Genomic DNA, 25,424 nt, shown 5'->3' on the forward strand with positions numbered 1-25,424 from the left:
TATCAGACCGGTAGATTGATTCATCTCGTGACCATGGCGGAGCAGGCGACGGCGGAGCAGGTCAAGTCCATGGAGGAGCTGGTGTCGTTCCTGTCGCACCCGCGGCCGGAGCTGCGCAAGTCGGCGTCCAGTCTGCTCATCAATATGACGGCGTCGGACCAGGGCATGTTCCAGCTGCTGCAGCTCAAGAAGTTCGACGTGGTGCAGGCGCTCTGCCGCGTCGTGAGCGACATGCGCCCCATTGCCGAGGACGCCATCAAGGCGCTCATCAACCTCACGGCCGCCAACCCGGCGGCCTGCGAGCGCGCGCTCAAGTTCGACCTGCTGAACCGTGTCATGACCCAGGTGGAGGACGAGGAGTGGCGCTTGACCGACTACTCCATGATGCTGCTGGCCAATGTGACCACGACGCCCGAGGGCGCCAAGGATCTTCTCGGCTACGACGACAAGTCCACGCACGAAACCATCGCAGTGCGCGAGCGGAAGATCCGCAAACTCACCAACTCGTTCCTGGAGGGCGAGCCGGAGCCTGATGGAGTGGACAGCTCCACGGGTGAGCCCAAGTGGGACGACGAGTACCAGTACGTGGCGAACATCCTGGCCAACATCAGTCAGCTCGAGCAAGGCCGCGACTTCCTGCTCAAGATGCGCCAGAGCACGTCGCTGGCCGGTGCGCTGCTGCCGCAGCTCAAGTCGCCCAATGTCGTGCGTCGGCGAGGTGTCACTGCTGCTATGAAGAACTTGTGCTTCGACACAGACAACCACTTCTACCTGTATGACCAGCTGGACATTCCCACGCACATGATGGTCTTGCTCGCCGGCCCGGAGGAGCTGGATGAAGATGACAAGATGGGCATGAACCCGGTCGTGTACAGCCAGGGTGACAAGAAGAAGCGCGAACACGACCGACTGGTGCGTCTTTCGGCTGTAGATTGCTTGCTGCTGCTGTGCACGACCCGCAACGGCCGTAAGGAGCTGCGTCGCAAGAAGGTGTACCCAATCATCCGCGATGCGCACTTGGTGGAGCCCGATGAGGAGATCGGCGACCAGATCTACAAGCTTGTCGACTTCCTGATCCGTGATGAAGAGGGCGAGGAGCCTGACTGGAACGACATCCGTGCCAAGTCATTTGCTGGCGATCAGGAGACCAAAACTGCCGAAAACGGTGAGGTGGTGCACCCGCCGACTCCTGTGGCTCCGGTGAAGGCGATCGAGGCTAAGAAGGAGCCTGAACCTGAGACCAAGGCTGAGAAGAAGCAGAAGGAGGTCGAGAGAAAGCCTGTCACGGCGTCTTCGTTCCTTCCCACTAGTGGCGAAGACGAGGAAGTGTCAGCTGATATTGCTGATGAACTTGCGAACGAGATTTCGGCTCTGGACGTTAGCAGCGATGAAGAGGAGGAGGAGGAAGATGATCTTGGCGTGGACTAAAACAAGAGGCAGATTCGTAGTTTCTGATTGCAATAGATCCTCTTACACATGTACCATGCCACTTTTCTGGAAGATCTTGCCGTCTGCTTTTAGGTTGTGTGCTCTTTCATTGTTTGTTAACATGCTATGCCTACATACACCTGCGCGATTGGAGTGTCTGAACAATAAAGTATATGGATTCGACAGGCTATTGCCTTGGATGCGCTGCTGGACGATTGCTTTGGGGTTGGTGAAGCCGTTCTTGTACAATCAGGTTCATACTTTGTCAACGCATGGGCGGTCACTGCAGCTTCACTGGCAAGAATACATAAAATACATGCTCAGAAGCATGTTAAGTGCTCTTGCCGAACACGAGTGGCTCAACAGCCACTGCCATGAAGCGTTCCTTGCCAAACTTTCGACGGGCAGCAGTGAGCTTCGACATTTTGCCCACGTTGTTTTGAGTGTTCCACAGTATCTCCTTTAGATCCGCGATGCAGGGATCCAAGCTGTGCTCAGTGTATGATGAGTGGTGTTCCAGTGTCGACGACTACAATTCACATTGACAGGCTGAGCGTTAGTCGAGGCAACAATATCAATATGGCAAGCCATTCATAACGTACCCAGGCAGGAAAATCACCCGTTTGTGTGCGAGCGATGTGGACTGCCGATGCGGCGATCGTGGACGGCAGGTACTTGATCAATTTGTACTCTTGCAGGCTGCGATCAATGACGTAATGAGCGAAGTGTTCCACGCGGTCATCACACGTACGAGACGCCTTGAGGAATCGTTTCATGAACTGGAAGGCAGTCGGGAACGTTACCCGGTAGCCAAGTGTAGCCAGCATTTTTGCCTCCATCTGGAAAACTTCTTCGCGCGAGTATGCATTGTCTGTGATCTTCACAAAATCCTCTGCTTCCGGCGGATAAATCTCTTCGTACTTCGAGGCAATAAACATCGCCGCCACGCCCACAAGTTGCAGACGCTGACGCTTAACCGAGAGGTCCTTCTCCAAGTACCGGTCAATCAGGAGAACAGCAATGTGCAACGTTTGCGGCAGAAGGCCATACTTGTAGTGAACATCGACCAACCAATCCACAAGAATGGCACGCATCTTCGAGGTAATGTCCGACTGGCGAGCCATGTAGGAGCTGCTGATTTTGCGCTTTTTCTGCAGTAAAGAAAAAGTATGTCAGATACTTGCTACTCATAGATAATTTAAACGGAAAAAGTTGCCTCACCTCTATCTCCAACTGGTACTTCGTGATGTCCTCTGCGTATTGCCAGCACATAGTTGGGTCGTTCTTGTCCTCCGAGTCAATATCGTGCTCTTCCTGTCCGGCCTTCGGCGGAAGGACATCAACCATCGGAGAAGCCTTGTCCATGAGCCCCATCGAATCAAGCTTGCTCGCAACGGGGGTCGTGGCGGAAAGCGGACGGCTCATCCGACTAAGGATCGACGAGCTGCGTGTGCTAAGCGACGTTGTGCTGCTGGTCGCCCGGCTGCTGAGATTAACGTTGCTGAAGTCCCTCTTGCTAGCATTGGCATTGGTAGTGGTACGACCGCCGACATTAACGGTGCTGAGGCTGCGCTTGCTGGCAATGATCTTCTTCTTGGCCAGAGCTCCAGCGTTGGCGACCGAGGAGCTCATGAAGCTCATGCTCTCCTTCTTAATCTGAGCCACACAAACAGTATTGTCATTTAACTGCATCTTGCCACTGCATGGCATCTCCCTCGCAGCTTTACGTACGTTGATCCTGTTGGTCACATCACCCAGAGCAGTGCGGCGGGTGGTCACGTTCCCCAGCGCTGTGCGGCGATTGGTCACATCCCCCAGCGCAGTGCGGCGGGCGCCTGCCGCCGTCGTGCTGCTCTCCGTCTTTGTGAGCCTCGGGCGCTTCTCGACGTTGCCGGCATCCTGCAGGATCTGGCGCTGCGGGGCACAAACCACCACACAAAACTGAGTCTACTCCGTCTGGACCACAGCGTCCATTGGCTGCAGCGCTGGCCGCACCTTCCCCGGGCGAGAGGCAGGCAGATCCGCGGGCACCTCGTTCTCGTTGTTGATGCGGACGCTCCTGCGGACGAACGACATGGCTGTGCGGCTGCGATGGAGCGGAAACTAACGCGTGCTATAGACAGGATACGCGCGGCGGCGGCGGTGGGGCGCGGCGAGCGGAGTAGGCTCGAGATACAGCGGCAGCTCCCGTGGGTCTGGCGCTCGCGTCCGTTTCCGGTTTGATTGGGGGAAAATGCAATGCGGCTCTGAAAGGAGTGGAGACACGCTTGACTTGGATCCAGTATGGCGACTTGCGACCAATGAGAGACCGCCGATTTCAAATTTCAAACTGGTACCGGTATGTACCGGTTGGCTCTCGGTAACCACATGCTGAATGTGCTCGCTTCAACGTGGCACAGCCAACCTGCTAAACGCGACGAGATCGGAGGCACGCATTCAGTCACCCTGGGGTGCAGTGTGACATTAGCGCGGCGTGCCTCCATCATATATTTTGGTGGTCCCAGCCGCGATACAACGTGAAAACCCGTTTCCTGTGAGCTGACCGCACCGTCCTTGGTATTCGCGCAGGGGGCAAACCGTTTACCGCAAACGAGCTTTCGGTTGCCTTCCCAACGAGGACAGATCGGCTCTCTGATGGCTGTTGCGGTGATGTTATGCTAGTGTGCTCTCAACATGTTACATCTGCGATGGTTTGCCTAAGAACGTTAGTTTTCCGGTTGGGATCCCTGCCATATCGAGAACCTTGTCAAAAGTGGGCATCGATACCTGTGTAGTCGATAAGCAAATTTCTGGTCTGCAGCCCTCGCTCTTGCGGCCCCTGCGCAATTGCATCGACTACACCAGTGACGGGTAACGATGCAACCTGCGCAGCGTGACAGCAATCATGCCTGCACGCGCTGTTGTACCACATTGCTGCTAGTAGTCGTTTTGCCTGCGTATAAGAATCGGTACGGACACTGAAACTTCGTTTCAACATTTCCAGACTGGACAGCAATGAATGTCACGCTAGGATACTTCCTGTTGTCTTTTAAAACTATCAAAATAGTGGTCACAAACGAGTGCGGCGTTTTTCCGTTGACTCTCGTGCAGACGCAGAAGATCGTTCGCTGTTTCTGAATTGAAGCTCATGTTGAGAGACTTTCGCCGCTCTCCATGACCAACGGCACCAAACGTCGATAGGCAATGCAGCAGAGCAGTTTTGTTGGCGGCAGGGATAAGCAGAACCGCGTTCGGGCGGATCTGTTGAAGTGATAGTCGTGCTTCGAAAGGCTGCTTTGCAACCCTACAAATTCAAAGAAGGAAGAGACGCCAGGCCAAGCAAGGCAGTATTATTATTCAGCACTGCTGAATGCGAGCTGCCGTCCTAACCCAGTGATGCGCCCGCGCGGACCAATCGGCACCGGCCAATCTGAGAACCAGGGCAGATAAAGGGCAACTTCAAGGCCATGAACCATCTGAGTCGCTGACGCCGCCAGAGGTCGTCGGTTTCCCCAACCGAGCGAGGCGTTTCGACCGAGCCGCCAGCTCGCTCACAACGTAATTTGCGTCCGAGCGCTCAAGTGGATCCCGTCGCCTCCCCTTCCGTGTCTTACCGCCCCCCTCCAGCCCCTCCCACAGAAAGAAAGAAACACCCCGCAGCCAAACATGAGCACGACGGGCATCAAGATCGCACCCATGAAGAAGGTGTCGACGCTCGGCAAGCGCAAGAAATCCATCGACGGTGCGCGACCTCCCGCTCTGCCTCCTGTCGCTCTCTTGCTGCCCGACTGACGCTTGCCCGTGTGTTTCCACCGACAGCTGACGATGTGAAGAAGATCGACAAGAAGGACGAGTTCGACCCCAACCAGTTCTACGTCTCCCTCACCTCGCACGCCGAGCAGTTCGGCGTCGAGCCCGTGCGCATCCGAGTACGTCAACGCCCACCCACCACCTCTGCAATAGCGCAGACACAATGCTAACCTTTACGACGTTGTTCTGCGTGCTGCCGAGCAGTGGGGACAGAAGGAACCTGATGTCCGCGGCCCGATCATCGGAACCAACCGCCACCACAAGTACCGCAACGCCATCGGCGCCCACGGCGGCTCGTACTGCATCTACCGCGGTCTGGCCGTGGCTTCGGGCGCCATTGCCAAGAACTCGGTGCCCGACCTGAGCCAGACCACGCCGGCCGCCAAGATCGGCCCGCACCCGTCGTGGTCTGACCCCGAGAAGATCGTCACCATTGACCCCTTTGGGGCCTGTGTGGTGGAGGCCTTCCCCGAGCACTTCCAGAAGGGGTACGACATCCGCCCGACCATTGCCGTCACCAAGGCCCACATGGACTTCCCAGAGATCCACGAGGCGGTGCGTCTTGGCCGACTCAAGCCCGACGGCAAGATCCTCAAGAACTCGTCGCAGCTTGTCATCACCAAGGCTGCCATCGACCCGGTGTGGTACCTCCCTGGAGTGGCCAAGCGCTTCAACACGACCGAGGCCAACCTGCGCCAGCAGATTTTCCAGGAGACCAACGGCATGTACCCGGAATTGGTGACGAGAAACGACCTGAAGGTGTTCCTGCCGCCGATCGGAGGGTACGCGTCCTATATTTGCTGTAGATCCGTTGGGTTTCCACTGCGCGGGCTAACGGATTGTGTTGCTTTTACAGCTTAACGATCTACATCTTTGGATCCGTTGAAGCCATCTCCGACCCAACGAAGAAGTTGGCGGTGCGTGTTCACGACGAATGCAACGGCTCGGATGTGTTTGGGTCGGATATTTGCACGTGCCGCCCGTACCTTGCCCACGGTATTGAGGTTTGCGTACAAACGGCTCAGGAGGGAGGGTAAGCATTCGAGTGGGGTGTTGCATTCGTTAGGGGGACGTGAATTTTGACAGTGTCCGTGGTTCCTATGTGCTGTCAGAGCTGGTATCATTGTGTACTTCCGCAAGGAAGGCCGCGCGCTTGGCGAAGTGACCAAGTACTTGGTTTACAACCTGCGGAAGCGCCAAGAAGGAGGTGACAGCGCAGAAGAGTACTTTAACTGCACTCAGACTGTGGCTGGCATCCAGGATGTGCGCTTCCAAGCACTGATGCCTGATGCACTACACTGGCTTGGCATCACCAAGATCGACAAGTTCGTGTCCATGAGCGACATGAAGTACGACGCCATCGTGAATTCGGTACGTTTGATATTTCGCTCAGAGCGCATAATGTGAGCGAATGCGAGCTAACATGGCTCTCGTACCGCAGGGCATTGAAATCGTGGAGCGCATTCCTATTCCGGAGGAGCTGGTGCCGAAGGACGCCCAGGTGGAGATCACCGCCAAGGTGTTCGCCGGCTACAACGGCGGTGACGTGTACAAGGTAGACAAGGAGAAGCTGAAGCAGGTCAAGGGCCGCGACGACAACGCATATGAGGACGAAGAATGAGCGAAGCCCTATCGGAGCCCAGTACCAAGGAAGCACGCAGTGCCAGACTACCAAGGAAGCACTCACTCAGTACCAAGGAAGCACGCAGTGCCAGACTACTAAGCTTACTAAGGGAAAGCATTGCAGCGTACTAGTAGATGGCAGGCATTGCAGGTTTGTGTAAAACTCGCTTCAACTTCGTTTTTTTAGTCAACACAAAAAATAGTTTGCCTTAAATTGTGTGCATCTGGTGTGGTCTGACCAAATTTTTTGATTTCCAAGATCCGCATCACATTCGCAGAGGGGAGTCGGCGGCCGCAGCCCGCTACGTCGAGAGCGCCATGATCCAGTCCATGTTCATCATGACCACCACCGGGTATGTCCGCGTATCTCTCTGCATCGTGCTCTCTCTGGTGTCTTAACGCCGCATTGCAGCGAGGTGATCATCGAGAAGCACTGGCGCGGCCTCACGAGCCGCAACGTGTGCGACTTCTTCATGGAGGAGGTCAACAAGTACCGCGAGCGCGAGGACGTGCCGCCCATCATCACCACCAGCAAGTACTACCTGGTCAGCGTCTTCCGCGACGACCTGTTCGTGCTGGCAGTCGTCACCAACGAGGTCCGCAGAGCTGAGGAGCTTTTTTTTTCTGGGTATCAATCCTCCTCCCTCTCCTGCATCTCTAGTCACTAAATGATTGTGCGTTGCGTGTGGCACCAGATCTCCCCGCTGTTCGTGATCGAGTTCTTGCACCGAGTGCTCGCGGTCTTCCGCGACTACTTCGGCAACTTCGACGAGAACTCGATGAAGGACAACTTCTCCACAGTCTACCAGCTGCTGGAGGAGATGCTGGACAACGGCTACCCGCTCACGACGGAACCCAACGCACTCAAGGCGATGGTGGCCCCGCCCTCGACGGCGAACCGCATCGCCGCGATGGTGTCGGGCAAGTCCCGCGTGAGCAACACGCTGCCCGACGGCGCCATCTCCAACATCCCGTGGCGCAAGAGCGGCGTGCGCTACACGCAGAACGAGATCTACTTCGACATTGTGGAGGAAATCGACGCCATCATTGATGTGTCTGGCCGCATGATCTCGTGCGAGGTGAACGGCGTCATCCACAGCAACAGCCGACTCTCGGGCGTGCCGGATCTCACCATGGTGTTCACGGACCCTTCAGTGATCGACGACTGCTCGTTCCATCCGTGCGTGCGGTACTCTCGCTACGAGCGCGAACGGGTCATCTCGTTCGTGCCGCCTGATGGGCAGTTCGAGCTCATGCAGTACCGCGTGCAGGTGCAGGAACTCGTGCCGCCCGTGTACTGCCAGCCTCAGATCACGTACAACGAGAAGGGAGGAGGCACTCTGGACCTGGTGATCGGCACGCGCGGCATGCCTACGTTGAACTCGAACTCGAAGAAGAACCTGCAGGTGGAAGATGTGACCGTGGAGGTGACTTTTCCCAAGAGTGTCCGCACAGTGGACGTGAACACAGAGTACGGCACCTGCCTGTTCGACGAGGCGTCCAAGACGGTCAAGTGGAACGTGGGCAAGCTCGGCAAGAAGGTGCTGAACCCGTCGCTGCGTGGCAACATTATCCTTCACCAGAGCGCCGCCGTGCCCGACGAGAAGCCCGTTGTGCTGCTCGGTTTCAAGGTGCCCATGTCTACCGTCTCCGGGCTGAACGTCGAAACGCTGCTGATCACCAACGAAAAGTACAAGCCCTACAAGGGCGTGCGAACGATGACCAAGGCCGGCCGCTTCCAGATCCGGACGTAGGCGGTAGGCGGCACCGTGCGAAGGTTGCGTAACGCATAGCATTGTTCTTAGCTGCTGATGAATAGATACCGTTGTCATGCCCAAGTATCAAGTGCAACGCACTAGTAATACATGTAGATGCGTGCTGAGCATCTGGTGGTGCTGAGCATCTGGTGGTGCTGAGCATCTGGTGGTCCATATTGTAGTGTACCCAACTGCAATTGATCGTGAGACGGGCTGCTGCGTGTTCAGCGTGACGTTGCAGGCTCAAAATGAGCTGGTGGTTTTGTGGCAGTTGTTCTGCACGTTCACGGGAGAGCTCACACTCAAAAAAGCGCCACGATGCGCCGCAAGACCTCAACCTCGGGCGCCCTGGAGCTAGACGACTGCGGCGGCGTGTCGGCCATATCGCTCGACGCGGCCATGGACACGACGACTTCCGAGCACGACTTGAGTCCGCAGACCAAGTACTGCATCGATCTTGACGTCGCCCTCACGCCCATGGAGCCCAGCGAAGTCAGCGCTTCCCACTCCCCGACCCGATTCTTCTGTCGATTCGACCCCGTGGCCAGGAAGGGCAGACTCCTGATGCTGCTGTTTGACCACCAAGGCAACTCGACGCTCCAAGAGATGAGTCGGATGGACGTGCTGCGCATGACACAGCAAGCTGCAAAACTTCAAGACGAATCGCCTCCTAAGGCTCAGAAGCCAGGGAAAACGAGTCCGAGACGCCGTCGATCAGGTCTGCAGGCCCAAGCGGCCATAGATGGCGGGAACCTCCCAGTTTGTGACGTCCAGGTGCGTTCTGCCTGGGCTTGCTGCTCGTTAGTCATTGTTTTCTGACTTGACCTCTCTTCTTCAGAGGGTGCACACGAGAGACATTCGGAGGATGGAGAACGCGTTCTCGGCATCCAACGAGCCCTCGATCATTCTTCGCAAGCAAGCGATATTTTTCAGTGCTGGTACGTCTGCGCAGCACGGAAGTGTTGGTCCTAGTGTCAGGCAATAACGTTTATGCATCATGTTGTGAACATGACCACAGATCCCTTGCGAGCAATTGTGCTACGAGACGCTTGCCTGGTGTACGTGCCGGATGGAGCTGATAGCTTGATTTCAATGCTCAAGCAAGACTTCCTCACCAACACGCGGGACAATGCCGATTCACCATTCGAGTTCAGGTATGCAGATACATCACAGAAAAAGTCGACGGCGAGTTGGACTAATATGGCTGATATACATGCATTATGATCAGAGCATTAGAGGCACTGCTAGCAACACTCGCTCGTTACTTCCGAGCTCAGTACGACCAGTTTGCTCCGGTTATCGTTGCGGACCTGGAGCACCTTGTTCAAGGAAATTTAGACTCTCGAGAGCTTGAGAGGCTGCGCGAATTCAAGAATACCATGAACGAATTCGAGTCGCAAGTGGACGGTGTACGCCGTGTACTGATGGAGTTGCTGGACAATGAGGAAGACCTGCGCTTGCTGTACCTCACCAAGCTCTATGAGGAACCAGAACTCCTCGGTGATTTGTGGAGTTTCGACTCGGAAGAAGCGGAGGTATTGATCGAGAACTATTTGCAGGATATTTTCTCAACGCGCACAACGGCCGAACTCTTACAGCACCGCATTGCCAACACGGAAAGTCTCGTGACGCTGAAGCTCGACTCGAATCGAAACTATTTGCTGAAGGTGCAGCTGATCTTCTCGCTCGTGACCATCAACATTTCTGTAGGAACGCTGGTCTCTGGTGTGTTCGGCATGAACCTGGTATCGGGCCTAGCTCAGAGAGCGGGTTGGTTTTTAGGCGTCGTCATCTTCACCATTGTTTTCTTCTTCGGTGCGACTTGGGCTGGTATAATATACTTCAAGAGGAAGGGGGTGATGCTAAAGTAACACAAAAATCCAAAAACGCCATGAAAATCCTTAGCGTTCCTGGACCGTGTTTCGTTTCCACCTAAGTCAGTCAGCGTAAATATTGATCGAGAAAACACAAGTATCATTTGTGACTTAACCCACGCATTGACACAACATGGTGGGTTAAATTGCGACAGTCCATTGAAACTTGACCGTCTCATGACACCTTTCTCTCGCTGCAAGCTTTCCATTCCTCAAAACCATCCAATGGTCCAGAAGCGACGTACTTGTAGCCTACAAAACCAAGAAAGTGGTGGTCATTCGTCGACCATATCTCTAGAGGAGGCTATCGAGACATCGACTTCTGACTACGGTGCCAGCTCGACGATGAAATACCGCATCGATCTGGATGAAGGCTCAGCGGAACCGAGCGAAGTTAGCGGTGCCAACACTCCACGCCATTTCTTCTGTCGCTTTGATCCTGTCACGAAGCAAGACAAGCTACTTATGCTGCTCTTCGACAGTCAAGGTAACTCGACGCTTAATGAAATGAGTCGTCTGGACGTGTTGCGTGTGGCTCAGGACGCTGCGAGATCTCAGCACGAGACGGAGCGATTCTCTCCATTTGGTAAACCTCGACAAGTTAGCCCAAGACAGCCAAGTAAACCAAGAGTTGCTGATGGCGGCACTTCAGTGTGTGATGTTCAGGTGAGAGTGAAATATGCGTCGAAGAGGTTAGATACGCTCGGTATGCAACACTAACTCTTTCCCAGCCTGTTCATGCTCGAGACATTCGGAGAATGGAAAGTGCGTTTTCGACCACCAACGAGCCGTCAGTTGTCATTCGAAAGCAGGCGATTTTCATCAGCGCTGGTACGGGAGCTTTTGTGCATGCAAGCAAGACCCTGAGAGTATTGATAACCTTCACTGTCTTTGTGAGACTTAGATCCACTGCGCGCGATTATACTGCGGGACTTGTGTCTTGTGTATGTTCCAGACGGAGCCGACAGTTTGCTATCGATGCTCAAGCATGATTTTGCCACAAACGCTCGCGACGGTGCTGGATATCCCTACGAGTTCAGGTAAGTGCACTGGCCGACACTAAAAACCTACCCAGAACTTAGTCACTGATTCCGTTATCTTCAGAGCGCTCGAAGCGCTTTTGGCCACACTAGCACGATACTTTCGAGCGGAATACGACCAAATCTCCCCCATTATCGTTGCTAAACTCGAACACCTCGTTCGAGGCAACCTGGACGTTCACCAACTCGAAGGATTGCGTGAATTCAAGAATACGATGAACGAGTTTGAATCTCAAGTAGAGGGAGTGCGTCGAGTACTGATGGAATTGCTGGAAAACGAAGAGGATCTCCGTTTGCTGTATCTCACCAAGCTCTGCGAAGACCCTTCACTTCTTGGGAACCTATTCAGCTTCGACTCAGAGGAAGCCGAAGTGCTGATCGAGAACTACTTGCAGGACATTTTCTCAACTCGGACGACGGCTGAATTATTGCAGCATCGGATCACCAACACGGAAAGTCTTGTGACGCTGAAACTCGATTCCAAGCGAAACTACTTGCTGAAAGTGCAACTCATCTTCTCCCTCGTGTCGATCAACATTGCCGTGGGCACTCTGGTTTCGGGGATTTTCGGCATGAACCTTTACTCGGGCTTGGAAAGCGCAGCCCACTGGTTTTGGGGAGTTGTCATCGCCACTGTCATCTTCTTTATTGCTACGACGGAGACTGGCATCATGTACTTCAGAAACAAGGGAGTCATGCTCAAGTGAGTGAGGTTAGCATCGCTAATGTTTTTTTAACAGCAAAAATATTTGACAATGAATGGGCCAAAAGGATTCACAAACAAATGCCAACCGTCTCAGCTCGTTCGTCTCAAAGCGGGTTTTCAGTTTTCATTCCTCAAGTGCCGCCAAGCCACGATGCCATTACCGCCCTCGTCGACGTGCCAGGTGTGCGGACCTCGTGCTGGTGTATCGCCCAACTCGCTGTTCAAGTGCTCTCGCTGTCAGGCGGTGCTGTACTGTGGTCGCGAACGCCAGAGCGAGCACTTCGCCTCGCACAAGTCTGTCTGCAAGCGCGTCATGAAGATGCAAGACCGGATGGCGGAGGCAGCCGTCAAGGTCCGCAGCGCCACCGAGGACGAGTGGACGCCTGCAAATGCCTTCAAGACGCACGTCGGCCTCTTCTGGGAGATCCAGAGCTCGTGCCCCTATATGCCTCCAAGCTGGAGGTGATCCGGCACTGACCTCCATCAGTTCACGTCCAGCGATTGAGGCGGCGTTAACCGAATCCATGGACTGCATAAGACTGTGCTGTCGGGACAACCTCGGATTCCGCGATATCATCCCGACACTCATGTTGCTGCTGGGCCGGTACCAGGAAGCCTACGACTTTATCAAGGGGTTCGTGACGGTCGGCAAGGACCCGAAGTACGACTGGGGCAAAGAGGAGCTACCGTTCCTAAGCGTATGCGCCACCGACATGACGGAGGAGATACCAGAGCCCATGCAGAACGACCGCAATGTGTTCTTCTCCAGTTCCCTCGTGTACATCAAGTTCATGCTGGCCAAGGCCGTCAAGGGTGCCATCAACGCGCACGAGCTGGCGGATCGCGCGTCGCTTTCTGCGTTTGTGACGGAATCGCTGGGAGCTTTTCTAGAGCCAAACGGCCGGAGCTCAAGAAGCTCCACAAGAAGCTCGAGAGGCAGATGGACGAGGCGTTGATGCTGTCGCACTTCCAGAACCAGCATTTCTGGCACGCGCTGTTGGATCCGACGCCTATTGTTCAAGCGCCTAAACCTCACACTACGAGCCTAAACCTCACACTACGAGCCTGGCGATGTGAACCAAGTCAAGTTGTGGGTCCTGCAGAACGCCATGTTGTGGCGCGACCACCACGAGTTTACCCGCAAAACCCGGGACGAGTATCCTGACATCCTCCCCAAAATGCCACACCGCGGCCCCAAGCCTTCCGTTCCCATAGCTGACAAGAAATCGTGAACCTTGCTCTCAGCGTGAGAACAGCTTGGTCATCAACCTTGACCGATACGAAGCAAGCCCACCCTGCGCCAAGATCGCGCTGATGTAATAGCACAACTATATTGATGCTCACGTGAAGCTTTTACTTTCTCCACTTTACCATACGCCGGGACTGGCAAATGGACCTGATCGAGTCGCCTCCATCGTAACGACTTCAACGTGCTAACTTCAACATGCCGAATCTTTGGTGAAACCACCAGGACCACCCGCAAAGCGCCTCCTTTGGATCCCAATCGCCTCCTTGGATCCCAATCGCCTCCCCAGAGCTGTCGTTGAGCACAATGTCAGAGCCGCTGGACGTCGACAGTATGCATGGAGAGAGCGAGATCGATACGTCGCCGTCGCCCTTACTTGCCGGAGCAGTGGCGCAACAGTCTAGTGACAATCCCGCTACCGCGTACGGAACGTATCAACGCATGATCGAGGTGCGATCGCCAGAGACGGTCGAGTTGGGTAGCTCGAGTCACAGCTCGTTCAAGAAATATGCGTGCCAATTCGACCCTGGATCGAAGAGCGGGCGAGTTCTCGTCATGCTTTTCGACCGCAAGGGGAGACCGACACTGAAGGAAATGAGTCGCCACGAAGTGCTCCGCATGACTCAAGAAGCTGCAGAGCCCAAAGAGGACGTCTCGCCGGAAGAAAGCGCACCCTTGGAATCAGGGAAGATGTCGCCGCCGATGCGCAGACGCAGTAGTTCTACTGCTGGCAAAATTTGGCGCCTTGGACTCCAGACCCGATCAGGAAGTCAACAAGATCTTCACGCTCCGGTTGGTGTTCAGGTAAGACGGTCCTTCTGTAAGTTCTTAAAAGGATTGCTTTCATCAAATGTATTAACTCTCTTCGTGTACAGCGTGTCCATGCTCGTGACATTCGCAAGATGGAGAATGCTTTCTCGGTGACGAACGAACCCCGGATTGTCATCCGAAAGCAAGCCATTCTCATTAGTGCTGGTAGGAGGAACCAGTGTCATTCGAACAAGCAAGATGGCAAACTTCAGCTGACACGATGCTTGTCTTGATCCTAGATCCGCTGCGTGCTATCGTGCTGCGAGACGTGTGCCTTGTGTACGTACCTGATGGCGCGGATGCTCTCCTCTCGGTTTTGAAGGCGAAGTTTGTTGAGACTGCGCGTGATGACGATGCTCCGTTCGAATTCAGGTACGGAAATGATACATTTCCCGCAGTACACTCGACCTTACACTAATCTTTTGCTGTTGTGCAGAGCGTTGGAAGCATTGCTATCGACACTGTCGCGCTACTTCCAGTCTCATTATGAACAATTATCCCCCGGCGTTGTCAGAGCCCTGGACAGCCTCATGCAAGGTGGATTGAACTCTCGAGAGCTTGAGAAGCTGCGTGAATTCAAGAACGCCATCAACGAGTTTGAGGCCCAAGTGGACGGTGTACGTCGAGTACTGATGGTGCTGCTGGACAACGAAGAAGATCTGCGTCTGCTGTACCTCACCAGACTGTACGACGAGCCCAGCTTGCTCTCGGACCTCTGGAGCATCGACTCAGAAGAGATCGAAGTTCTGATCGAGAACTACCTCCAGGACATCTTCTCGACGCGCACCAAGGCCGAGCTTATGCAGCACCGCATCTCCAACACCGAGAGTCTGGTCATGATGCAGCTGGACTCGGTGCGAAACTACCTGCTCGGGGTGGATGTCATCTTCTCTATCGTGGTTATCAGTCTCTCGGTTGGCACCTTTATTGCCGGGGTGTTCGGCATGAACCTGCACTCTGGCCTGGAGGAAGCCGACGGGTGGTTCCTCGGCGTGGTCATCCTCACAGTCTCCATTTTCGTCGTCATGACCATGACCGGCGTCCTGTACTTCAAAAGCAAAGGCGTGCTCCTGCAGTGATAACGTCACTCCTGCGTCTTGACGTAAGTAAATCCATGCAATTGTTATAAAAAAGAAACGCATTTACCGTTTTCCACAAATGTTTCGCAAAACACGGTATGTTTTCATTTTTACGCCGAAGATTACGCTTGTTGATTTTTATTTCATTACCGGGTTTTCTTCAAAACAATTTGTATTTTTTACACTTTTATTCATTAAAGCGCGCACGTCCAAGTAATGCGGATGCAGGTCGGCGTCTCCGCCTCTCGCGGCAGCAGCCCCGGCCCCGCCGGCGCCTCCAGCACCGCGCCAGCCACGTCCTCCGCGCTCACTTTCAGCGAGTCCGACGCGGACTTCGAGCGCGCGCTCAGCTCGTACGACGTCCTCGCCGTGGCCGAGGCCCTGCGCCGGTACTTGGCGGCCGAGGCGCAGGCGAGTCTGTCGGCAGGCTCAGCGGCCAAGCGGCAGTCGGCGCAGCTGCGTAGCGTCTTCTACGAGCGCTTCAACCAGCTCCTGGACCGCGTGTTCGGCAGCGACACGGTCTCCAAGCAGAAGTTCGGCGGCTGGCTCGACTACAGCGCCGGCCTGGGCGTGACGCCCGTGCCAGGCTCGGCCGCCGCTCTGGCAGCCAAGAAACGAGCCGAGCAGAGACGCGAGCGAGCGCTGGCGGGCGTCGCCACGGACGAGGACGACGTGGAGGAATTCCTGAGCTCCCTGACCACCAACGGCCGCGCCATCGTCAAGCTGCTGGGCGGAGGCGTGCGCGCCGAGGACGGCTCCGTGTTCCAGTTCCTCTTCCGGGTGCAGCACCCCGTGGAGTTCAAGCTGGCGCTGGACATGCTGCCCGAGCAGAGCAAGATGGCCATCGTCAGCGGACGAGGGGCGAGCCTGCTCTTCACGCAGCTGCTGCACAAGCCGCTGGCCAAGCAGCGACTGGATCTGCGCAGCCCCGAGCTGCTCGTGTCCATCACGGAGCTGTATCTGTTCTACTTCCTGAGGCACCCGGCTTCGTCGTCGCACCCGAGTGGATCCACAGCCTCGTCGTCCTCGACGTCGCCGACCCCCGGAGCATTGGGATCGAGCTCGGTAGCGTCCTCGGCGTCGGCATCGCTGTCTGCTGCTGCCAAGACACGACAGACCAGCTGGCGTATGTTTGTGAAGGAAGGTGTAGCCGCGCTGACCAAGGGGAATCCGTACAATGTGCTCCTGGTGCAGTACCTGCGAGCGTTCTTGCCGGACAGCAACCGCGGCGTCAAGAGCCGATTCCATGGCAAGCTGCTCAAGGACTCGAACCTGTTCCTGCACATTCTGATCGAGTTCTGGCTACGACAGAACCTTATTTCGTTCTCGGATGAGCCGGTGGGAGCGTCGACTGCAGCGCCTGGAGTCATTCGTCCGCCGCCCCCAGGCAACATGCTGGTTAGCCCGTTTGCCTCGGTGTACACGTCAACGAGTTACATGGCGCCGTCAGATGATCTGTTGAGCTCGCTACTGCTCACTATCATCCATCTACTTTCAGACTCGTTCTTCCCGGCGCCTTTAGCTGACGACACGTCGAGTGGAGCACAAGGAGGTGCAGGTGGCATGGTCGTTGGTAGTGGTGGTGTATATTTGAGCCGCAGTGTCACGATGCTGCGCCCTCCCCTCTACGCGTTCTTCCGGCTCGTATTCTCCCGCGCTCCCATTGGGCTCTCGCCGACAGCGTTTTTGGCCATTACTGATGTTTGGCTTGCGTACATCCAACCGTGGCATGGCCGGTCTTGGATCGAGTCCAAGGATCCAGCTGCAGCTGCAACGGCAGTGTCAGGAACGGCATCCGACCAAGACGGGCTGCTTGGATATACATCAGCGTGGGAAAGCTACGTGCTTGCGAACTACCACTTCTACACAACGTTGCTGGGCGCGTTTGTGGAGCGCGCAAAGGAGCTCGACTTTTCTGCAGGCGACGAACGTAACCTGCAGATCGTTGACCGCGTTCTGAGCGTGTACAACTCAGATTTATTGGCACTACTTCGCCGCGCATCGCTTCATCTCGAGAAGACCCAGCCGTTCGCGATGCCGTTTAGTTTCAACCGCAGCTCGAACTTTACACGCACTCGCAGCGGAAGCTTTGGCTCTTCATCGAAGTCCAAGCCTACTGCTGGTGATGCATTGACGGCTACACAAGCGCACGTGTTGACTTTCTACTGCAAGTCGCTAGGCATCGAGTGCACGCCTGTGCCGCTGCACGATAGCTTCCATCGCGACGCGGAACGTCTATTTGATAAGCTGTGGGCCGCGGCAGTGACGTCTGCTTCGGCATCATCAACGACATCTGTACACTCCCCTGCGGACTTGTACCAGAACGTGAGCGCTGTCTTCCGGCCTTCGAGCACGAAAACTGTCGACAAGGTGTCCGAGCAAGTTCAGCGCATGAGCCGCATGCTCCGGCGTGTGTTCGAGATTTCGGATGCCTACGTGGCATCGACAGCGCACTCGCGATCATCATCTGCGGCAATGGGTGAAGGAATCGAGTCATTCGCGCCGAGCCGTAACAAGCAGCTCCCACACCTGCTGACTCGCGAGGGCGTATTCCAGCTGCAGCATGGAATGCGTTTGTGTTCACCCGATTCAGCGGAGTATATTGGTGATCCCATGCTCAGTCCTATTTGCTCGTACGAGGTGGTGTGGCTTGTACGACTGTCGTACAGAGTCTCGACGTGGCTGAACACGCGCTTTGGATTTGTGAACCCATACCATGGCAAGCGGATGGAAGACAACTTGGAGGTGGACCCGGCAAGCCCATTTGTGCGATTCCGATTCAACTTCCGCTTCCTCGCAAGCAAGGTGAACCTCAGTTACCTCGCAGCTTTCGTGCTCTTGCTTTACGTGCTCTACTTCTGGTGAGGCATTTGATTTGTAGAATGTAATGTCACCTCTTATGAATCGAAGGAACACTCAGCTCTGCATGGTGAGAAGCTGCCGCTGCATACAAACCAACATGGCAAACCTCTTTAATGTTGCGACGCTAGTCAAAATTACACACGTTGCGCAGTTTGCCATTCCGGGCCCCCTCCTGTATGTTACCTATTGTCATCTAGCTCCGTGTGCACGCTTAATCACTATCGCTGTCACCATCACTGGAATCGCTGTCTTCTGAAGAAAAGTCGGACGACGAAGACGAAGACGGCGAGAGGTACGAGTTCAACAAAGGCGGCGAGTGCGTGTATCCAGAAGCGGTCTTTCCTGCAGACGCCAATTTTGTCTTCTTTTCGGCAGAAGCCTTCGACTTGGCCTTGTTGCTCGGCGAAGGTCGCACTGGCGGCTTGCTGTCATCGGGCGACGCAGCAGGTGGAGGTGGAGATGGCGGGGGTGGAGCAGGCACAGCAGACGATGGCGGCGGTGGCTGGGGCTTCTTGCTTGCCGGACGCGAGTCGCTATCCGACCTATCCGAGTTGGAAGACGACGACGAAGAGGAGTTCCCATCGCTGTCAGAGCTGTCATCCGAACTAGAGCTATCGCTAATGATGAGTCGAGGCTTGGGTCGTTTCTGCACCGATTGGGACGGCGGAGGAGGTGGCGGCGGCGAAGGCGACGGGGCGCCATTTTGCGGTGGCGGAGGGCGATTATTCGCGTTGTCATCGTCGCTGGAGTATTCCTCCTCTGTCGGAGGATCCACTTTACGCTCGGGTTTGGATCCGCGCAGCGGTCGTCGACTCTTCCGGGCAGGAGAAATCACTTCGTCATCTTCAGAAGCTGAAGACTCTTCTTCACTACTTGACGTCGGCGCAGGACGCTTCTTGGTCGAGCGGCTGCGAGTGCTTCGACTAACCCGCGTATTAGCCGGGCTACTACTGGTTCGCCTCGACCTTGTAGGTCGTGTTCGAGTTTGTGGTTTCTTGGAAGATGCACGGGCCGACCTCCGCTTGCGGCTACGACTATCACTGTCACTGTCGCCACCAGAAGAAGAGTCACCATCGCTCGAATCGCTACTTTCGGACGCACTGCTTTCAGTCCATGCTTTGTTGACGCTGCTACGCGATTCAGCCTTGCTTGCGTCGCTAGAGCTGTCCTCACTGTCGTGCCCACTCTCACCATCACCTCGTCCTTTGTCTTTCATACGATCCACACCATTCCTTTCCGCCGCGCTGCACATGGAGCGAGATAACTTTGAGAGCAAGTCGGCAAACTGCACAACCATCGTGTCGGGAGCGTTGAATGTACGGCAATTTTGCCAGACAAGTTCAACGTCCTTCTTAAATAATCCCCATTTCTATGACCGTCACACAACGTGTTAGCAAGTGTAACCCAAGACGGACAGTCGAGCTGTTTAATGAATCGAAATCGTACCCGATAAAAAGTGGCTTCCACACGTGACCGAATCGTTCCAAGATCCATGGGGTGGTCAATCACAGACAAATAGTTCGGGCAACCATCGAGTTCAGGATCCACAGGACGCGAGAACAGATCCTGTAGCAACGCAAAGCGAGCCGGTTAGAAGATAAATGACAATCTCGCACGAACGTGGCTGTGAACACTGACCGCTGCTTCTTCCTTCAATAATCGATTCACGAGAGCTAAGCACACCGTTGAAAGGCAACGAGCGCTGCCCTTGATCAGTGACCAGTCAATCCAATTCCCAGGGCTAGGCAAACCATTGCCATCCAACTCGTCGTCATCATCGTCAAGGCCCATATCGTCGTCTGAAACCTGGTGACGACGCCGTGCCCGCCATGCTCTATAGAAAAACAACGAGAGACAGGTGGTGAGCATCACAGCACTACGGGCAAATAAGAAGAGGTCAAAGAAGCAACCAAAGACGTACCGGTCATGCTTTTGCTGGTCATCGCCACCGTCTGGATGCGATCTTCTTGACCGCAAGCCAGGACGGCAGCCCTCAACATCATCGTCAGAGTATCCGTCTTCCGCCTATACGAATCAATCGTTAGGACTCGTTCATCAATACCACCAACATGATAGCACTTACATCAGAGTCTTGAACGGTTTGATTCTTCATTCGCCCGATTGCAATGCGGGATGACTGCCGCCGTGGAAGAATATTCCAAGCAAGCTCTTGTTGCTTGCGCCGCTGCTCTTCAAGTTTTTCTTGATCCTTCATAATCAAGATGAGCCTGCCCCTCAGGCGGTCTTGTTCAAGCGACCCACCCGAAAGAGACTGAATCAGCCCTCGCAAATCGTCAAGCGTTGAGCTCACCACGCGCCACCCTTGAGGAGCTTCATCAGAAGCCATTTGCAGATCTCCCTTTATTCGTGCTTCCTCGATGCCAAGCCGTTGTCCTTGTCGCTCCCGGAGCAAGGTAACAAGCTTAGCAAACTCCTCGTGGTGGTAATGACTATGATGCCGCCTTCGATGGTGGCCGTGGCTACTGCTGTGATGATGGTGTGAGGATGACGACGACGACTTGCGCTTCTTGTGCTTTTTCGATGATGACGATGAAGACTTTTTGCTGGAACTGCTCTTGTTGCTAGACGATTTTCGTTTGGAAGAGTTGCTGCTGCTACGACTGCTTTTCTTCTTGGAGGATGAGCTAGAGCGGCTTTTACTCGAGCTTTTCTTTGACTTCTTCGACGATGAAGAATTGCTCCGAGCCTTCGACGACGAACTTCGTTTCTTGGAAGACGATTCCGCACCGTGGCCATCTGCTCGTGGGGAAAAAGGTTCCTTGAGTGTAGATTTCCGCCGTCGAGGCCACCCACGTGCGTCGTTGACGAGACATTCAAAACATCGCCACTCGTCAGAAGGGCGCTCCACTAGCGGGGGGTCTACATACCTCATGTCATAGCATTTCTTGCAACTCTCACAAGTGATGTCAAACGTTTCAGGTGCTGCAGCTGGGTCAGTCGGTGACGTCAAAGCAGGGCCCAATGGCTTTGCTGCGTCTGTAACACCATCAGTTTTAGTGTCGCCCCCGACACCATCGTTGTTACCCTTTGGAGCTGCTCCACTCTGTGATGAACTTGCATCCTTACCATCAGCGAAGGGTGTCGCTTCTGACGGGTTCACTTCTGTAGCCTCGATTCTGACCGATTGAGCTTTCGGCGGTGCCAAGTTCGATTCCCTACTATCCGTAGCTACCGGTTCAGCTTTAGACTCTCCGGGAACAGTTGATCCATTGACTCGTGGGTTATCGATCTTCGTCGAACCGCTCATGCCTTTCTCAGCGTCAACCGCTGTTTTGCTGTTGGAATACTCGATGCTTGCTTTGCGCTTTTTTCTTGGAGGTGGAGACGACTGATGAACCCCTTGTCTAGCATTCATTTTTTCTGCAGTGTCAGCGTCGCTGCTGTCACTACTGTCGTCGTCAATAATCGTACGCTTTTTAGATCCCACAACAGCCACGACAGAAGGATGAGAATGATCCTCTGGGTTCCTTTCATTGACCCCTGTCCGGGGCTCTTTTCCTGAATCGTTGTCAGTGTCGTCCTGTCCTTTCGAAATTAAGCTATTTTCCTGAGTTGTCACTGAGGACTGTGGTACTTTAATCTGTGGGGCTGAGTCCTCAGCACAACTTTCACCATCCTGCTTCTCAATAGATCCATTCGACGCAGCAGGTGTTTGCTCTTCTTTCACATCGTCTAGTTTTTTTCCCATCGATATCAAGGTTTCATCAGCCGTGGTAGTCGACGATGATTCCGTTTTAATCTCTCTCACAATGTCCTTTGCCGCGGTTTCCACTTTCAATGATTCGGGAGTAGCACCCTCATCTTTCACCTTCACTTTGTTCTTTACCTTTTTGTCTTTAATTTCGTCAGCGAAAGCCACTGATTTCAAAGGCATTCGGAGGGGCGGAGCCGACGCATTATGGTCCGGGTCAAAATTAATCGATAGCCGAATTCGTTTGGCGCTAGCGAACTCCACGAGATAAGACGGTTTTCTAACAGAGGATAGAAAGCGGTTAGTTCACGCCTACTTCAACTAACGTGAACAATAGAATCGCACCGTTCTTCGCGCTGCCATCGCGGTTTGTCTTCCGCGTAAATCCAGCATCCGTCATCAAAGTACCAATACGAAACACCATTGTCGTCCGTTCCGATTTCTCCCCCTCGCTGTGTTTCCAGACACACAAGTTGTCAGACCCGACGCCCTGACGCTCACAACTGCAACTCCCTTCCTTACCAGCCGCTTAATCGCCTCGTTGTCGTTTTCTTTCTGCAACGTTGCAATGTGCTTATGGATCTCAGCGCACGTGTCAAGCTTCCAGTGACACAACGCGTCCAAGATTTTGACCTGCCCCACCAATTCAAGACACCGTGAATTCGCATATCCCCCCCCAGGTTGAAAAATCTACCACACTTACCCGCTCGAACACAGTCAAGTCGCGATACGTCACGCCGCCGCCCATGGGGTTGGCCGTGAACTCCTTCCTCCAGTTCTCCTGCAGCTTCCTGGCCAGCGTCTTCTCCCAGTCTTGCACCCTGCGCATGGCCCCCCCAAAAACACGTCAGCGCCTCCGTAGCCGCAACCAGTGGCCGCAGGGCCTCGCCGCATTGCAGGCACCATCGCACACGCACATTTTCTCCATCTTGGCCGTTGGATGCTCGCGCGCCAACTTGAAGTGCAGTTCGGCCAGCAATTCCAGCTACAGAGCCACAGAAACGTCGACACGCTCGTCAGAACCTTCACCGCCCGCCCGCCACGTGTGCGGTCGCGTGCGTGCACTCACATGGGTGGTTTCTCCGTTGGAAGCGCCCAGAATGGCTTCCTGTAGCTCCTGATATCGACACAAACAGATTGGGCACGTGCAGGTGAGCTCTGGCGTCCGGGGGCCGAAACGTGGGGCCCTGCATACAAATCCCAAGTGTGGAGGGCGTGGGCGTGTAGCGGACGTCTCGGAGCGTCTGTGCGCATCTCCGTGACTCCCCCCGCGCCCTCCGGGGCCCAGGATCCGCGGTAGGAGGCCCCACTGGGAGGGCGAGCCCCGAGAGGCCCAAGCGACGCCTTACCGTTCGCGAGAAGCTCGGCAGACGCAGCGGCTGGCGGAACGTGGCGCAGAAGGAGCAGATCTGGGCCAGCTCCACCGCCTGGCCCAGCTGCGAGGCCGACGGGGGCGCCGCCGCGCTCGGGGCCGGCGCCTCCGCGTCCTCGTCCGAGTAGCCACTGGACGAGCTGCTTGACATGGCGTGAGTATGGGCAGAGCGGTTCTGCCGAAAGCGAGGGAGCCACCACCCGCACGGCGGCGGAAAGAGCATACGGTATGCCACAAGACAGGTTGTTGCCTTTTTCAGAATGGAAAAAAAGGCAACTTGTGGTTTAGGTAATGACATAGGTAAAGGTTCGTGTTTGGACGCCGTTGTGGTGAGGCTAGGAATCGGACCGGCCTACTTCGACGGGGCTTAGACGTTGATGTCGTCGACGTTCTCCACCTCGAGCAGCTTTGCGTGCTCCTGCAGGAGAGGGGTGATCTCCTCGCCGATGAACTCCTCCACCTGCTGCGGGCAGCGGCCGATGAAGAGCGACGGGTCCAGCAGCGCGTCCATGTGGTCGTGCACAGCCTTGAACAGCGGGTCGGCGGCGATGCGCTCCAGCAGGTCGTTGGCGGCGCCCTCCACCTTGACGCGCTTGCCGGCCTCCATCGAGTGCGTGCGGATAGCCTCGTGCAGCTCCTGACGGTCGCCGCCGGCCTTCACGCAGGCCATCAGGATGTTCTCCGTGGCCATGAACGGCAGCTCGGCCTTGATGTGGGTCTTGATCACGTTCGGCCACACCTGCAGGCCGTCCGACACGTTGGTGATCAGGTTCAGGATGACGTCCGTGGCGAGGAAGGCCTCCGGCAGCACCATACGACTGTGAAAACAAAACAAGAGAATGAGTCAGCAATTGGACCCACCTACCGCCTCGTCAAAAACATGGGCAAGTTCGCAAAACGTACCGGTTAGCGGAGTCGTCAAGGGTGCGCTCGAACCACTGGGCGGCGTGCGTCTGCGCACCGTTGTCCGTCAGCGAAATCACGTAACGCGCCAGACTGCAGATACGCTCCGAACGCATCGGGTTGCGCTTGTAGGCCATGGCCGAGGAACCGATCTGGTTCTTCTCGAACGGCTCCTCGATCTCCTTCATGTTGGCGAGGAGACGGATGTCGCCGGCCATCTTGTAGGCCGACTGGGCGATGCCCGACAGGATTGACAGCACGAAGTAGTCGATCTTGCGCGTGTACGTCTGGCCCGACACGGGGATGACCTTCTTGAAGCCCATCTTCTGGGCCACCAGCTCGTTCAGCTTCTTGACCTGTTCGCGCACGCGTTGAACAAAACCATCTATGAGTCAGACCTAACTCTACCACCGGTAAACACGGGCAACCTCCTTGAACACGCCGAATCTACGAGTAGGTCGTCCTCACCTTCTCGTGGTCGCCCTCGAACAGGTCGAGGAAGCTGGCCTGCGTGCCGGTCGTGCCCTTGACGCCGCGCATGGGCAGGCTGTCGATCTGCTCGCTGAGGTGCTGGAAGTCGAGCCAGAAGTCCTGCAGCCAGAGCGACGCGCGCTTGCCGACGGTCACGAGCTGCGCCGGCTGGAAGTGCGTGAAGCCCATGGAGGGCATGTCCTTGTACTCGATGGCGAAGTCGGCCAGCACCTTCATGGCCTTGACCATCTTGCGCTGGATGAGCTGCAGGCCCTGCTTGATCTGGATGATGTCGGCGTTGTCGCCCACGTAGCAGCTCGTGGCGCCCAGGTGGATGATGGGCATGGCGACGGGCGCCTCCTTGCCGAACGCGTGCACGTGGGCCATGACGTCGTGGCGGAACTTCTTCTCCATCTCGGCCGCGTACTCGTAGTCGATGTCCGTCAGGTGCGCCTTCATGGCGTCCAGCTGCTCCTGCGTGATGGCCAGGCCCAGCTCCTTCTCGGCCGTGGCCAGCGCCAGCCACAGCTGGCGCCACGTCGAGAACTTGCGGTCGGGCGACCAGATCTCGCTCATCTCCTTGGTGGCGTAGCGGCTCACCAGCGGGTGCTCATAGCGGTTGTGCTCGGCCATCCTGTCGTGCGTAGCGCGGGGTGGATCTACGTGTGAGGGGCAGCAGCTCCAGCCGAGCGTCTCTACGAGTGGTGCCTGGCCACACGAACACGGCGCGTCGCTGATTGGTCCGATTTAGT

At 55.5% G+C, this 25,424-nt stretch overlaps 12 protein-coding genes across 13 annotated transcripts; 8 read left to right on the plus strand and 4 right to left on the minus strand.

The window, feature by feature from the left end:
- Nucleotides 1–33: 33 nt before the first annotated feature.
- On the plus strand, nt 34–1,428 carry IUM83_04249 (uncharacterized protein; the record flags this gene model as incomplete). Its single annotated transcript, XM_067928308.1, has 1 exon — nt 34–1,428. The coding sequence occupies one exon, from the start codon at nt 34–36 to the stop codon at nt 1,426–1,428; it is 1,395 nt and encodes a 464-aa protein (XP_067792740.1).
- Nucleotides 1,429–1,759: 331 nt separating this feature from the next.
- On the minus strand, nt 1,760–3,504 carry IUM83_04250 (Cyclin B; the record flags this gene model as incomplete). The annotated part of the gene is made up of 5 exons (XM_067928309.1): nt 1,760–1,957; nt 2,031–2,579; nt 2,650–3,084; nt 3,160–3,342; nt 3,424–3,504. 5 exons carry the CDS (start codon nt 3,502–3,504, stop codon nt 1,760–1,762), a joined length of 1,446 nt encoding a protein of 481 aa, XP_067792568.1.
- A 1,569-nt stretch (nt 3,505–5,073) lies between these two features.
- On the plus strand, nt 5,074–6,838 carry IUM83_04251 (GTP cyclohydrolase II; the record flags this gene model as incomplete). 2 transcript variants are annotated; one of them, XM_067928311.1, is made up of 6 exons in its annotated part: nt 5,074–5,149; nt 5,227–5,336; nt 5,422–5,999; nt 6,074–6,250; nt 6,330–6,588; nt 6,659–6,838. In XM_067928311.1, the coding sequence occupies 6 exons, from the start codon at nt 5,074–5,076 to the stop codon at nt 6,836–6,838; spliced, it is 1,380 nt and encodes a 459-aa protein (XP_067792638.1). The 2 variants fall into 2 exon arrangements, with proteins under 2 accessions (XP_067792638.1, XP_067792637.1); XM_067928310.1 differs by having other exon boundaries at nt 5,431–5,999.
- Nucleotides 6,839–7,158: 320 nt separating this feature from the next.
- Nucleotides 7,159–8,594, plus strand: IUM83_04252 (P-3 complex subunit mu; the record flags this gene model as incomplete). The annotated part of the gene is made up of 3 exons (XM_067928312.1): nt 7,159–7,193; nt 7,253–7,436; nt 7,536–8,594. The coding sequence occupies 3 exons, from the start codon at nt 7,159–7,161 to the stop codon at nt 8,592–8,594; spliced, it is 1,278 nt and encodes a 425-aa protein (XP_067792636.1).
- A 321-nt stretch (nt 8,595–8,915) lies between these two features.
- IUM83_04253 (CorA Metal Ion Transporter (MIT) Family) lies at nt 8,916–10,468 on the plus strand (the record flags this gene model as incomplete). The annotated part of the gene is made up of 4 exons (XM_067928313.1): nt 8,916–9,371; nt 9,436–9,535; nt 9,616–9,751; nt 9,826–10,468. The coding sequence occupies 4 exons, from the start codon at nt 8,916–8,918 to the stop codon at nt 10,466–10,468; spliced, it is 1,335 nt and encodes a 444-aa protein (XP_067792635.1).
- Nucleotides 10,469–11,229: 761 nt separating this feature from the next.
- IUM83_04254 (CorA Metal Ion Transporter (MIT) Family) lies at nt 11,230–12,218 on the plus strand (the record flags this gene model as incomplete). The annotated part of the gene is made up of 3 exons (XM_067928314.1): nt 11,230–11,302; nt 11,376–11,511; nt 11,576–12,218. The coding sequence occupies 3 exons, from the start codon at nt 11,230–11,232 to the stop codon at nt 12,216–12,218; spliced, it is 852 nt and encodes a 283-aa protein (XP_067792571.1).
- A 150-nt stretch (nt 12,219–12,368) lies between these two features.
- IUM83_04255 (Zinc ion binding protein) lies at nt 12,369–13,173 on the plus strand (the record flags this gene model as incomplete). The annotated part of the gene is made up of 2 exons (XM_067928315.1): nt 12,369–12,679; nt 12,756–13,173. The coding sequence occupies 2 exons, from the start codon at nt 12,369–12,371 to the stop codon at nt 13,171–13,173; spliced, it is 729 nt and encodes a 242-aa protein (XP_067792570.1).
- Nucleotides 13,174–13,769: 596 nt separating this feature from the next.
- Nucleotides 13,770–15,352, plus strand: IUM83_04256 (CorA Metal Ion Transporter (MIT) Family; the record flags this gene model as incomplete). Its single annotated transcript, XM_067928316.1, has 4 exons — nt 13,770–14,267; nt 14,339–14,438; nt 14,513–14,645; nt 14,710–15,352. 4 exons carry the CDS (start codon nt 13,770–13,772, stop codon nt 15,350–15,352), a joined length of 1,374 nt encoding a protein of 457 aa, XP_067792569.1.
- A 216-nt stretch (nt 15,353–15,568) lies between these two features.
- Nucleotides 15,569–18,217, plus strand: IUM83_04257 (CorA Metal Ion Transporter (MIT) Family; the record flags this gene model as incomplete). The annotated part of the gene is made up of 1 exon (XM_067928317.1): nt 15,569–18,217. One exon carries the CDS (start codon nt 15,569–15,571, stop codon nt 18,215–18,217), a length of 2,649 nt encoding a protein of 882 aa, XP_067792670.1.
- Nucleotides 18,218–18,425: 208 nt separating this feature from the next.
- IUM83_04258 (Transcription initiation factor TFIID) lies at nt 18,426–20,327 on the minus strand (the record flags this gene model as incomplete). Its single annotated transcript, XM_067928318.1, has 6 exons — nt 18,426–19,583; nt 19,661–19,780; nt 19,853–19,887; nt 19,966–20,048; nt 20,136–20,239; nt 20,298–20,327. 6 exons carry the CDS (start codon nt 20,325–20,327, stop codon nt 18,426–18,428), a joined length of 1,530 nt encoding a protein of 509 aa, XP_067792573.1.
- A 544-nt stretch (nt 20,328–20,871) lies between these two features.
- IUM83_04259 (Transcription initiation factor TFIID) lies at nt 20,872–23,449 on the minus strand (the record flags this gene model as incomplete). The annotated part of the gene is made up of 10 exons (XM_067928319.1): nt 20,872–20,971; nt 21,103–21,211; nt 21,302–21,351; nt 22,129–22,206; nt 22,272–22,378; nt 22,449–22,559; nt 22,630–22,747; nt 22,844–22,911; nt 22,996–23,043; nt 23,276–23,449. 10 exons carry the CDS (start codon nt 23,447–23,449, stop codon nt 20,872–20,874), a joined length of 963 nt encoding a protein of 320 aa, XP_067792572.1.
- A 216-nt stretch (nt 23,450–23,665) lies between these two features.
- IUM83_04260 (adenylosuccinate lyase) lies at nt 23,666–25,305 on the minus strand (the record flags this gene model as incomplete). The annotated part of the gene is made up of 3 exons (XM_067928320.1): nt 23,666–24,116; nt 24,202–24,557; nt 24,670–25,305. The coding sequence occupies 3 exons, from the start codon at nt 25,303–25,305 to the stop codon at nt 23,666–23,668; spliced, it is 1,443 nt and encodes a 480-aa protein (XP_067792758.1).
- Between the last annotated feature and the right edge of the window lie 119 nt (nt 25,306–25,424).

Source organism: Phytophthora cinnamomi, assembly GCF_018691715.1.
Source record: "Phytophthora cinnamomi strain GKB4 chromosome Unknown Contig33, whole genome shotgun sequence".
Classification (NCBI taxonomy): Eukaryota; Oomycota; class Peronosporomycetes; order Peronosporales; family Peronosporaceae; genus Phytophthora; species Phytophthora cinnamomi.